This window comes from Anabrus simplex, chromosome 1, assembly GCF_040414725.1.
Source record: "Anabrus simplex isolate iqAnaSimp1 chromosome 1, ASM4041472v1, whole genome shotgun sequence".
Lineage (NCBI taxonomy): Eukaryota > Metazoa > Arthropoda > Insecta > Orthoptera > Tettigoniidae > Anabrus > Anabrus simplex.
This window is the reverse complement of record NC_090265.1, coordinates 1,554,960,189-1,554,974,528: the sequence shown is the minus strand read 5'-3', so window position 1 is coordinate 1,554,974,528 and position 14,340 is coordinate 1,554,960,189. Positions and strand designations below refer to the sequence as shown.

The following is a 14,340-nucleotide window of genomic DNA, read 5'->3' as shown; positions in this document are numbered from 1 at the left end:
ACCACTCCTCCTTGGTGTTGCATTGTCACTGTCAGTCAGTGTATATCTGATTTTTTTTCAGTCTAATGTGTTTTAGCTTTAACAATATCTAGTTTGTTCTTTATTCTAATGAAATTACATTTCTGATTCTTCAATCTCCTCTTTAACAAGGCACTGGTTTTTCTAATATTTGTGGCATCAAGGCTATCTTCAACTGCTAAGCATACGTACTGATATTTAATGTTCTGATGATGGCTTTATTAGATACATTTGTTTGTGTGGATTGTCTCCTTCCGGGAGAGTTATGTTTCTTAACTGTAGTAGAGAGAGATTTGGGGCAGAATAGGAAATATATGGGGGAATGCTTATGATTTTAATTTCCACTCTTTCACCATTCATCATAAATTAGTCTACTTTTATTAAGATGTTATCCCAAAAATGAATATCACACACAAAACAATTATGAGTCAGTTTGTTGTCTTTTCTTTGGACAGCCTTCTCCCATTTCAGGAAAACACTGCTCTCTTTAGGGGGCCTATCTGTCATATCCAGGTCTACAGTCAGGTATGAAACATGTGGGCATGTTGCTGTCTTCTAGCTCAATAGCGATGTAAGACATAACACAACTCGCACTATTCACTAATGAATACGTCAATAATATAAACTGCCTAAACCTCTTAAGAGTGACAAGGGAACAAATAGATAAGAGATCACCTGGGCTTATCCTGTGCGGAATGGAGAGAGGCCATCAAGATGACAGCGAATGTGTGCGCCGTTCGCTCCATGCTGGGAAGGTCCCAGGACATCACCCTCTGTTGGCGTTGCCACACAGAGCATGAAACTCTTACCTATGTCCTGGGTGCCTATCCTCACAGGGAGGTATTAAGAAATTCATGCCATCATACAATATGACACGTGATCGCGACCTCGCTGAGGGATCACGGTTTCACGGTGCATGAAGAGATCTCTGGTCAGGCTACCGGTGGGAGTAACAGGTGTATCGACATGACAGCCTTTCAACCAGCTAGCAAGCAAGGACTAATCTTAGATCCCACAATACGCTTTGAGTCACATGTTGGCCACGCTGAAGAGGTGGACGCCGAGAAGAAGACGATTTACCAGCCAACCGTGAACTACTATAAAGATTTATTTCACCTAGACAATATTTCCATCCATGGACTCATGATCGGAGCTCGAGGCACAATCCCTAAATTTCTTGTACAGCTATGGGGTTCTCTCATTCTCAACCGGACACGACTTCACGACATCGCTATCGCTGCAATATGAGGTTCAGTAACCATACTCCGCAATCATCTGTATAACATTTGAAGAACCATGCGTCATGCCACATTCCATATTCATTCCAAATTTATTCATGAGCCTTGTGATGGTTATTTCTATCTGGCACACTAGCAAACTCACCAGTAATTTAGAAGACAAAATACTATGTAGTCAACATACTTTGTCCTTGTGGCAGCCTCCTCATGGGGGAAGTTGTATTAATAATAAAAAAATAGAGATCAATATAAATTCCAATGAAATGTGAAATGTCGTATGACTTTTAGTGCCGGGATATCCCAGGACGGGTTCGGCTCGCCAGGTGCAGGTCTTTCTGTTCGACGCCTGTAGGCGACCTGCGCGTCGTGATGAGGATGAAATGATGATGAAGACAACACATACACCCAGCCCCCGGGCCATTGGAATCAACCAATTAAGGTTAAATTCCCCGACCCGGCCGGGAATCGAACCCGGGACCCTCTGAACCGAAGGCCAGTACGCTGACCGTTCAGCCAACGAGTCAATTCCAATAAGACATGAATGTAATGTGTACTAATGACAAGTCTCATCTGCTGCTAGTTCAAGCAATTGTGCTGCTGCTGGTGAAAGGATCAGCACTCTTTTCATTCGTCTTATGGGTGAAATGAGAAAAGTGTACACTTCCTCTACTAAACGCTATGCCAGTGATATTGATAGAATAAATTTACTTATGATACAGTCAATTTAGTTACTGGTTCCTGTATATTTTGAATTTCTCTAGATTTTTGCTAATCTAGTCCTTAATAATTTGCTAATCATCTAGCCTCTTTTTCAACAACTGTAGTTTTCATGTAAGAATATTTGGGTACAACATGAGCAACCATGACTTAATTACTTACCAGCCAGCCCAACCTCATCCCTTCTACTACCATACAGCAATGATTAACAATGTTAACCGTGATGATACTGCTCAACAGAAGCATGGACAAACAGCTTTCAATTATGGCTTCAAAACTAAAACATGCCATATTAGAACTGGAGCAGACATTGAAAATTTCAAGTTAGGGCAACATTATTCCCAAATAGCTGTCACTACTGAACACCGTGTTGAATGTGCCAATGTTCGTATCATAAAAATGTAAAAACCAGCTTTGTTAGTGCGGGGGCCAAACAAATGGTGAGTTCTTATGAGAAAGGGTAAGACTGAAGAATTTGATTTCATCATTTATAGAGCAGAACCATGCTCAGTAGCCTGACAATGAAAGAAAAAGCAAGGGTGTTTCACAAAGAACTTGGTGGCAGTAAATTGGTTTACAGTAAGTAAGGGCTGGCTATCAAACTGGAAGAAAACACATGGCATATGTCAGTTGGCAGTCATGGAAGAAATGAAAAAGATGTGGAAGAGTTTTAAGAGAAGGTGAAAATTATAATAAAGGAAGAACTAACTTCTGCTACAGTGTACGATGCTAATTATACCAATCTTTTTTCCAAAATGTTTTCCTCAAAAGTTCTTGCTGCCAAGGATAAAAAAATATTTGTCAGTATAAAGAACAAAAATTGATGTGTCACTTTGATGACATGTTTTATGCTCGGTGCCATGAGCTTTACTCCTTGTGACTGGAAAACATGAACAATCATAATGTTTTCAACACAGTGAGTTGAATACACTAGTAGTGATATACAGGGTGTAACAAAAATGTACGGCACAAATTGCAGGATACATTCCTCACACGTAGACGAAGAAATTATGATATATGAACATGGGTCCGGAAACGCTTTGTTTCCATGTTACGCCTCATTGTCTCCAACTCATTAATCATGAGAAACATGCACTCTTGGTTACGTCTGGTAATGGTGTCATTATCTTAGGTGCACTGCCAGTGTTTTGTTTTACATGTCCCTGTTGCCATGCGACTTACGTCATTGCTTGTTTACAGGTAACATCAACTGTTCCATTGATCAGTATGACCTTGGCAAGCATGTATCAAAGCTCACAGAGGGCATAATAAACATCTCCTGTGAGAAACAGTTACATGTGGTATGCTGATATGTTCTGTTCTTGTGTGTTTCCCATGATTAATGAGTTGGAGACAATTAGGTGTAACATGGAAACAAAGCATTTCCGGACCCATATTCAGTTAACTCAATTTCTTCATCTATGTATAAAGAAGGTGTCCTGCAATTTGTGCCATACATTTTTGCCTTAAGAGAAAGGGTTGACAGACTCAGAATTTTTCTGTTGATGAGGTGTGGATTTTTGTTCTAACGCCCAGGCACTTGGACATAATCCATTGGTCAAAATGATGGGTGGTCTGTAATCATTTATTTGTGCACACCATCTTTGGTCAAGGAGTTAGTTACTCCTTACTTCAGAAGCAAAGTTGAAGGTCATCAGCCCCAGGCAGAGATCATTATGGGAGTTTATGTATTTCTGTGCCAGCGTGATGACTGCGTGTTATGTGTTGTGAGCATATGATGAGGTGTTGAATACAGCAGAAGTTCTGCTCAAATCTCAACGACCCCATCCAACAGACAAATAGTGTCATATGCCCTTACTCCATATAAGCACTGCAGAAAGGTCTGGAATTGAACCCAGGGTTTTGACACGCAATGTAGGAATTGTATATTATCACATCTCTTACCCTGCCAACCAACATTCTGATGGTGAACATTTTCCAACTAATGAGATTCAAAATAGTCAATCATGGAGTTGTATCATAAGGATTTAGTGATCAAGATTACCAGGCAGACTTTTCTAATGTTTGCATCATAAATTCATACCAGCAGTGAAGAAAGAAATTAGCGGAAATTAACTTCCACTAAAATCCATCCTGTATTGATAGTGTTCCCTATCGAGGCCTAGGAAGTCTCTCATTTTCATGCCCTTCATGGTCCTTGCCTTTCTTTGGCCGATACCTTCATTTTTCGAAGTATCGGATCCTTTCCATTTTTTCTCTCTGATTAGTGTTATATAGAGGATGGTTGCCCAGTTGTACTTCCTCTTAAAACAATAATCATCACCACCAATCATGCCTCCAATTTATCTCTCTGAGACCAAGCAATATACAACCTGTCTTTCTCCACCCAGTGTGGCAGTTTTCATCCTTCCTATGGATCAGATAATTTTAGAATCAATTAAGCATCACTACTCTCATACACTTTATACCTCTTGTTGAATGAATATGAAAACAATTCCACTGAGGCTAAGCTAAAGATGTAGCAAGCACTCAACATGCATAATACTGCATTCCAAAGAGCACAATATGGAACTTTATGGAGAGCTAGCACTACTCTACAGAAGTGTTTGGGAAAAATGTGTGGCCTTCAATTAACAGTGAAGTGGAGTTGGTATCTATTCACTGATCATTCAGTTAATTTAGAATCTTCAAGCAGTGAAGATAAATAATTTAACAGGGATTATTCCTGATCAGTAACGGCGATTGGGAGTTAGAAGTGGAGGGGCAAAAAATTGTACACAAAACAAAAACTACCCGGTTTGTGGAATGTAGCGGTGAGGTATATACGTCAAAAACAGAAAGGAAAAAAGCTAAAAAATAGCAAGTTTTTTGATGTTCTCTGAGCGAATTTTGATAGAGAGGCAAAGGTTGACAGTTTACCAACATAAGTGCGGCAATAACATTTTTTTTGAGATTTTGATTCAATACTATACAATAAAACTTTTACCAAAGGTACAATATTACACATGTTTACAATTAAATAGAAGTATGACATGATTACAGAATTCAAATAATTTAGTATTTGATTACAAACTAACAGACACTAAAGAGACTGCCAAACTGACGAATGCACGCGGCAAGCAGGTGAAATAAATCTCAGACTTTGGCAAGAAATATACCCCTGCTATCCTTCCTCACAACACATGCAAAGTCTCCACTACTTGCTGTGGCACTGTACAAATTGGTTAGCTGCAACGAACAATATTTTTTGCGTATTTCTGCTAATAATTTTCTTAATAATTAAAAAAGATAATTAGCTGATAATACAACAGAGATTTTACGAATTGCTTGTTTTAATAATTCCTAGTTTCAGCTGGCTAAAGTGAAAAAAAAATTCTCCACAAAGTGGGGGGTGACTGCTCTCCCCCCTCACCCCCCCCTAATCACCGCTACTGTTCTTGATGTTGAGTTCATTGATATTTTCTACAAACTTCTAGAAGGAGAACTTTATGAAGTGAATGTTCCCACGTGGGAGAATGAGAAATACTGTGGAACCAAACCAGTCTTAACAGAAGAGAATATCATTTAAAGTGTGCAAGAAAAAAGAAAATGAAAGTAATTTAAAATTGACCCTGCAAAGTTGGAGAATTTGAACATTGAAACTGGTGTCATCTTTTTGTTGTACATAATGCAGCAACAACTCCCCCTGTGGGTGGTGGTAGAATATACCCACGGTATCTTCTGCCTGTTGTAAGAGACAACTAAAAGGGGTAAATCCCATGGGCTCACACCTTGAGAGTATTGTTTGGTAACCTCGGATCTCCTAGCTGAGTCTTACTTGTACCATCCTCCTTACTTTCAACTTTCCTATACAACCTTCCCTGGTTAACATTTGCTCCCTTCCATCCCAGATGATATTAGTCAGTTTGTGGCTCCTCCCTTTCGTTTGCCGATAACTTTATTCTTTGCAGAATTAGACCTCTTCCTTTTTTTCTTCTGATTTGAGTTAAAAGATGATGGGTGTCGTTTTATACTTCCTCTTAAAATATCAATCACCACTGCTGCCACAAATATATACAACAATCGTACACATTTAGTAGCTATGTATTGTTAGGGAAGAGATTGCAAGACTTTGAGGAACATCTTCATTTAAGCAATCATAAATCCAGAAAATGTTAAGTGCATCTTTTACTATTATTAAAGCTTTATTCATTTTAAAAATAAGTACTATATTCTGAAAGTTCTAGTATTAAATGTAATGAAGAATGAATCAGAGTTTAAATACTCTCACTAATCTGCCACCACTTTATATAATAAATGGCTAGAATAGTATCTACTATTCATCATCATCATCATCATCATCATCATCATCATCATCTGAAGTTTCCAGCTGTTGGCACCAAGCTCGATAGCTGCAGTCACTTAAATGCGGCCAGTATCCAGTATTCGGGAGATAGTGGGTTCGAACCCCACTCTTCATAAAAGGAAAGAAAAATTCCACCTAATCAATACATTTATTTTCTTGCAAAGTATCACAATCTAGGACCGGTTTCGACCCTTCATAGGTCATCTTCAGCTATATCAGAATCACATTTTCATTTCTAACTTATACCTCTGAAAGACCTTCATGATATATTGTTTCATAATTTTCAGTGAAAACTTATCTTAAAAACTAACAAATTTCTAAGCGTTGTGTTAAAATTAAAAATTAAAATTACAAAACTTTGTCTATTATATACATGCCCTTGGGCTGACAGAATGCATCCTTGGGTTGATTAAGCATTTATCTTAGGTATTGTTGCTTATTCTGTTGAATCGAATCCCTTTTATACTTATGTACAATCGTGAACAGACTATCAGTAAAATTTGATAAATAAAACTTGCGTGATAATTATAATAAAATATCATGTTACATCTTTATACCTTATTGCTGGAGTGATATTATTTTAGGCAAAATTTAAATGCGGGTTGATCTCTATAAAATATTTTACATAAACACACTAATATATTTTAGAGTCTAATCATTGTACTTTAAAGTCTAAAATACTTATTGCTTTGGATCTTGCGTTGTTATGTGGTAAAATATTATAACAATTTGTCTTATATAACATCAGATATTGATAATATTTAAATATGCCGTGTATGGTTGGCCTTTAAATCTAATGATTAAATGTCATTTCCTTCTTGCATAAAATTACAAGTTTCATATTATGTTGATTATGTATTGTATAAAACATAAATATCTAATAAATTGAATGCTTATCATTTACTAAAAGCACATGAATGTCTAGTAATATAGTCAGTGTGTTTAGTGACACAGAAACATGTTGGCCTTGATTCTTGCGTTATATTTCATAATTTGCCTCGTACTCGTACTCGTCAAACGGCCAAGAAACTTGCATTTCAAACATCCAGCAACTTTACCAGCCTTAAAAAGGGAAAGGAACCACCACAGTCTTACGGCATTTGATGGGAGAAAACTCCAGAAGTTAGGCCAGAACTGAATCACATATATATTCCATAATTTAACATGTGTCAAGCTTATTGATTCATTTCACAATTAGAGGAAAGTGCTGTTATTTTACAAATGGAACCTATAAAGACCAACATTCGACATATATAAAAAATAGGCAAATTATGAAATTCATAAATCAAGATCGAACCCCACTGTCGGCAACCCTGAAGATGGTCTTCCGTGGTTTCCCATTTATCATACCAGGCAAATGCTGGGGCTGTACCTTAATTAAGACCATGACCACTTCCTTCCCATTCCTAGCCCTTTCCTGTCCCATTGTCACCATAAGACCTATCTGTGTCGGTGCGACGTAAAAGCAACTTGTTAAAAAAAAAAAAAGCTGTTGGACAGGTCTGCTTAAGTATCTACTACTATATGCAGCAAAACAAATGATATTGAAATGTTATTTCATTTCATTGGTACAGTATGTGTTCAAAATGTGTACCATTATGTGTCACACGTTGTTCATAATGAACTAAGGTTGCTGAAAGGACACAAAAAACATCTTCTTGCATAATTTGGTAATATTTGTAGGAAGGTCATTTGTCTTGAAAACTGATTCTTTCAACATGCTCCATCTGAGGCTGTGAGATCCGGAGGGCAGGAAGGGTACGGGAATGGAGTTCCCACGAGAAATTAGGCAATCTCCAAAGTGTCATTGCAGAAGGGTAAGCGACTCCCCTGCGATGTAGGCTATAGCTGCACTCTTGCTGCATCCATTGTCATTGGAGAGGTTAGTTTCTGGTATGACAAAGATGCTGCAAACCCCGCACGAATGGGGTAATAATGAGGTCTCTGAAGACCACTTAGCTCACTGCTTTGAATTCTGTGCAGTATCCTCATCAAAACAAGGGCCTAATATTCCATGACTGGACATGATGCACCAAATTGAAACCTGCGCACTGTTTAGTGGTTTGTCTACAATTACATCAAGCCTTTCAAACCATAAAAAACAAATTATTTCCCAGTTGATGTAACCACGAAGGTGAATAGGGGTTCATTTGAAAACCATATGTTGCAGAAGAAATGTGGATCCTCTTATATTATGGACAACACTCAGCTGCAATAATGTAATCAGGCTCACACATCCCTTTCTATTACACTCTGAGCAACTTGAATGCAGTATGCAAATCCACCCAGCTCTTTAAACATCTGCCGAACAGACCTATCACTCAAACTGAGTTTCAGTGATGTTAATCTTAGACAAGGCTTTGGGGACTGTAACACCTGTTGGAGAAGTCATCCATAATTCTCGTTTGCGGTTCTTGGGCACCCTGTTCTCCCCTTTTGTTGACATTTGTTGACATAAGTCTGATCCCACATGATGGAACTTGTCAGTGACAGCCAACATTGTTCTGTTGTTTGTGGTCTCCTTATTAAATCACTCCTTGTACTGTTCTTTACCATGAAGCAAACTCAGCCCATTCTGACTCCCACTCCATTCACCCAGAAATAATGTTCCACGATAAACACCTTCTCCTCTGTTGTGAGAACCATAATTGCAGAAATCAACACAACACTGAATTCACAATATGTAAAACTACCAACCATATGGCTAGGGAAATGCGGACAGTAGATGAGCATATTTCATTATACAGTAGAGTCTCGCTCATCCGACCTTCGCTTATCCGACATTCCGTGTTATCCGACACTGGTAGACTTAATTTGAACTTTTGGTGGAGACTAAATTCAGGGAGACCCGGTGTAGAAGGTGCGACCGTGGGACAAGCACTGGCCTGACCGCTGGTGGTAGGATCGTTTTTTTCCTCAAGGACAGGTGCAGTGAGGTTTCAGTCATTGTTCATTGTAGTATTGGTTGGATGCGGATGTTATAGTTTTCATATCCTCTGTGAGTATGGCGAGTATTTGGAAGAAAGTGATTGTTTCTATGCAAGACAATTTTAGTGCTTTAAAGAGACTGGACAAAGGGTAAACTCTTTAAAAAGTGGCTTCAGATTATGGTGCTGGACGTGTTACAGTGGGAGACTGGAAAAAAAGAGGGAAAAAAGAGGGAAGAAATTGAAAAGTGGTGCTCTACCAGAGCAGAGAAAGCAATGAAAAAATGTGAGTGCGAAAAAGTAGGTGAGCACTATTTCTTTGTTTCACTCAACACCGGGAAAATTGCCTGCCAATATCTGGCCCCATTCTGCATGAAAAGGCTGTGTATTTCCAGAAGGAGTTTAATGAATGGGACCCCAATTTTATTGCTAGTGCTGGGTGGCATGATCGGTGGAAAAAACGGTACGGCATTAGGCAGCTTAATAGCTGTAGAGAAAACTGTCAGCTAAATCTGATGAGGTTGTGAAATTTAAAAAGGAATTTCAGGAAATAATTCTTGCTGGAGGATTAACCGGTGTTCAGATTTTTAATTGTCATGAGACTGGGCTAAATTTCAAGGTGCTGCCATCAAAAACTCTCGCAGCCGAAGCCGAGACGTCTGCACCTGGCTACAAGCGCAGTAAGGAAATAGTTACTGTTCTTTCCTGTAGTAATGTTACTGGGAATGTAAACGCATAATTGCTTATGATCGGTAAAGCAAAGAAGCATAAGGTCTCTAAAAACATTTCTGTTAATGTTCTTCCAGTCGATTACACGAATCAGAAGGCTGCCTGGATGTCTGCTGATATCTTTAAAGAGTGGATTTTTACACAGTTTTTCCCAGATGTAGAAAAATATCTAGCTTCGAACAATCTCCCTAGAAAAGCTCTTCTTCTACTAAACACTCCATCACACCCAAATGAAAAGCAACTTAGAAGTGGAGACATCAAAGTCATGTTCCTCCCTCTTAACGTGACGTCTTTATGCCAGCCAATGGACCAAGTTATGCTGGGAACATTGAAGAGGAAATATCGCCGGGAAATCCTTTCATCCCTGATACATGAAATGGAAAATGGCAACATGATACAAAAGTTGAAACGAATCGACTGGATAGCGGCAGTATTGGGAAGAAGATGAAACAACGACATTAGCAAAGTCTTAGAACAAATTGTTGAGTGAGGTTGAACATCGAAAGGAGGTGGTACAAGGAGACATGGAAAATATTGTGCCCTTACTGAATTGCATTCCTGGCTGTGCGGATGCTACGACTGAAGATGTGAGTAAGTGGTGTGCACAAGATCAACTGTTTGAACTAACTGAGTCTGATATTATTGATTTTGTGAAAGCTAATGAAAAAGAGGATGATAAAACGAGGCATTGCAGAGCAAAATGAGAAAACGATTCAGAGTGAATGATTAAGTGCATTGGAAATGGCCTTAACCCATGCTGAACAACAGACGGAAGCAGGCGCAACGGAGGTGTAGATTTTTCGTCGATGGTGCGATATCGCAGCAAGTAAACGTGGATCAGCAGGCAAGCAGACATTGTTGACAAGTTTCTTTTCGTAAGACATTTGGAATGCTTTCGTTCAATACTGCATGCACTGTACAATTGAATTGATAATTTTATAAATAGAGTACCGTAAAACATGTCATTGTTTTAGTACTAGATTATAGCCTTCCTGTTTGTTTCACTTCATTCTCAAAGTTGTTCTGTATTATCCGACATTTTCGGTGATCCGACGTACTCCAGGTCCCGTTTAGGTCGGATAATCGAGACTCTACTGTACGATATGTATAATGGGTGAGTTCATTATACAGGAAATGTGTATGTGGAGAACTTCAGTGAGAGAATAGCTTGCCCTTACCTAGGATGTTGGATGGGAAGGAGGAGTGAGCCCAGCATAATGGATATGCGGTGCAGCAAGTATACAGTCTTTTATGAGAATCAATACTAAGTGTAGAAAGTGTAGATATGTTTCTGACCAGTGGAGGAAGATGAAGCCGAAAACAACAGGCCTAATTATTTTATCCTTCAACGGGTGTTCATATATAGCACATATGTTCATACATAATCCAACCCAGTTGTTAGGAAATTAATTCAATTATTTCAAGACAAATTCCCTGGTGTTCATCTGGTTAATAAATTTTGTACAACAAGAATTTAGAAATAAGAAGATAACATTCAGTACAAAGAGAAGAAATTCTAGATGATATTGCATACCATCTGGAAAACTCCCCTAAAAGTATCTTTGCCATTTCCCCCTGAAAATGCAAATTTTCTATACTCCATATAAGGAGTTTCAAAAATTTCTTGAGTTTTAGAACTTAAATCAGATGGTCCTGTAGCCAGGAGTAGATTTTGATTCACATATATGGCTGAGAAATTGATAATTTCTTTCCAGTGAATCTTGGTTCTACTTGCATCGATATGTTTGCTCGTAAGACTGCCAGTACTAGAGTTTTAAATTAATAAATAATCTACTCCTTGAGAAGTCTCCTCATGACCACAAAATAGAGTTTGTTGTGAGAAAATAAAAAGCACAATTTTCTGTTAGGAAACAATATGTAGGCATGGGCCATGTAGTTGTACATTCGCATTCAGGAGATGGTGGGTTCGAACCCCACCGCTGGAAGCCCTGTAATTGGTGTTCCATGGTTTCCCATTTCTATCGGGTAAATGCAGGGGCTGTACCTCAATTAAGGGAATAGCCACTTACTTCCCAGTTCTAGTCCTTTTGTATCAGTTTGTCATAGAAAACCTCTCTGAGATAGTACGACATTAAACAGCTGCACATGGGAGATTGCGGGGTTCGAATCCAACTGTCGGCAGCCCTGAAGATGGTTTTCTGTGGTTTCCCATTTTCACACCAGGCAAATGCTGGGGCTGTACCTTAATTAAGGCCATGGCCACTTCCTTCACACTCCTAGGCCATTCTTATCCCATCATCACCATAAGACCTATCTGTTTCGGTGTGACATAAGGCAAATTGTAAACAAACAAAAACAAATTCTGGTGAAGCTGCACCTGCCATTCATGGGTAATTGTGTGTTATTATGGTGGAGGATAGTGTGGTGTGTAGTGTATGAGTTGCATGGATGTTGAGGAGACAGAAATACCCAATCTCCGAGCCAAGGGAATTAACCATTTAAGGTTTAAATCTCCAACCTGTCTGGAAATTGAACCTGGGGCCCTCTGAACTGAAGAGCACTGCAATGACCATTCAGCCAAGGAGCTGGACACTACTGCCATCAAACTGTAGAATGCGTGCAAGTTACCTATTGTGGGTCGAGTCAACAAATATAATTTTCATAAGCGCATTGTACTCGAAATAAACCTTCAATGTTTTAGGTTGTGTTCAGTGTACAGTATATAGTACATATTGAAGAGATGTTAAATACAGAACAAAAATGGCTATCCAAACGCAAGTGGGATACGAATCCACAACCTCCCGATGGCAGAAGTGCCAGACTTGTTAGATCCTTTCCAACAGAACAAATATGATCTAGGTCACCATACCTAAGTTGGATAGAGCAACTGTAGCAAAATCAGTAGGTTGTTGGTTTGGATCCCACTGGTGCCCAGCTAGCCATCTTTGTTCTGTACCTAACATCTTTTCAGTATGTACTATATATACTGAACATGACTTAATATGTTGAAAGTTTATTTCGAGTACAATGTGATCGTGAAAAATAAATATACATTAAGTACCTAAATAAATAGTATTTTATAAGATATTCACTCTAGCATAGCAAGATTAACTGTGAACTTCTGTTGCCAGCCAGGAGTTCCCCAATGTCACACGTTTCACAGCTGATCCATTCTTCATATTAACAGGGACTGTCCTATGTGGAAAATTCCAAGATGTTTCTGATTATAACTTCAAACAAAGATATACTTTCCCTTCTAATTCATTACGAATCCTCTAGATTCAAAATCTCCTACTTCCGCTTTGATTAATTGTTGAAGAAGTCACTTTTTTCTTGTACAGGGTGTTTATTAAACAACCCTCTATTCTACAATGTACATTATCAGAATATACATGGGGGAATCCAGAAGCAATTATAAGTAATACAATATATGTAAAGATATGTATAATATAATAAAATTCATGTTAAATGTGCACAATGGTCTTTTGAGGATTTTGAATCTAAAGGATTCTAATTTTGAAATTACAAACCCATATAGGTCATCATTGTAATAATGGAATGTAGAGTTAGTAGAGCATTCTATTATTTCTCATGTTTCTTCTATTTTTATGAAGAATAACTCACTTTTAACATCTCTTACAACATTTTTTAGCAGAGAATAAACTGTTCAGAGTTGTGTTCCATAACTAAATCTGTCAGTAATATTTGCCTCTTAATTATTGACAATAAATGTAGTAGCTGATGAACTTTCTTGGGTTAATTAAATGAATGAGAGAAAACAGTGATTAAATATAGTGAACTTGCATACCTGAACTGATAGTAATGAGTAAAATTAGTGTCTTCATCTTTGTGCTGCAGAAGCAGTCTTACATTTACTACTTTATGTGATTCGTACTGACCATTGAGCTGTACAAAAGTCAAGAACCCTACTTGCCTCCAACCAAGTAATATAAACAAGACCTGACCTCTTGATAAGGAAGTAAACTTTGTCCCTTACTTATCAATGATGCAGGCGGGCCCTATTTTTTATAAATCAGCTGTTATTATTATTATTGAAGGAAGGATCAGCAAGCATAAGTTCTAACAACTGTGATCTGAATAATTTCACTGAAACATGTACTTTGGTGTGAATCTGCTGTACTTTCTTTCAGTGTTAAATGTTTTTAAGGTCTACTACCACAGAAGTTGTTTCATTTTTACTTCTTAGAAGTTGAATGAAGTAGGTGGATCATTGGTTAAATATGTTAGTCTTGGGGCATAGATTTGGGAATTTATATGTTTGTAGATATATATCTCTTAAATGCTTAGAGAGTGCTTTGTTGGAAAAATCCTGGTGTAGAGATCATAGCAACCCCAAGAGATCCCCAAGGCAGACCCACACCATATGAGCCATAATTAATCCCCATCCCCTATTTGTTTTCCAAAGAATGATACATTACCAATA

General features: G+C 38.2%; 1 protein-coding gene across 1 annotated transcript in view; it reads right to left on the bottom strand.

Annotated features, from left to right (window-relative positions):
- Positions 1 to 13,841, bottom strand: part of LOC136880360 (27 kDa hemolymph protein) — a 92,426-nt gene extending 78,585 nt beyond the window's left edge. The window contains exon 1 of the mRNA XM_067153295.2: positions 13,705 to 13,841. Within this exon, the coding sequence (XP_067009396.2) occupies positions 13,705 to 13,741 (37 nt within the window). The 5' untranslated portion in view covers positions 13,742 to 13,841. The remainder of the gene's footprint in view (positions 1 to 13,704) is intronic.
- Between the last annotated feature and the right edge of the window lie 499 nt (positions 13,842 to 14,340).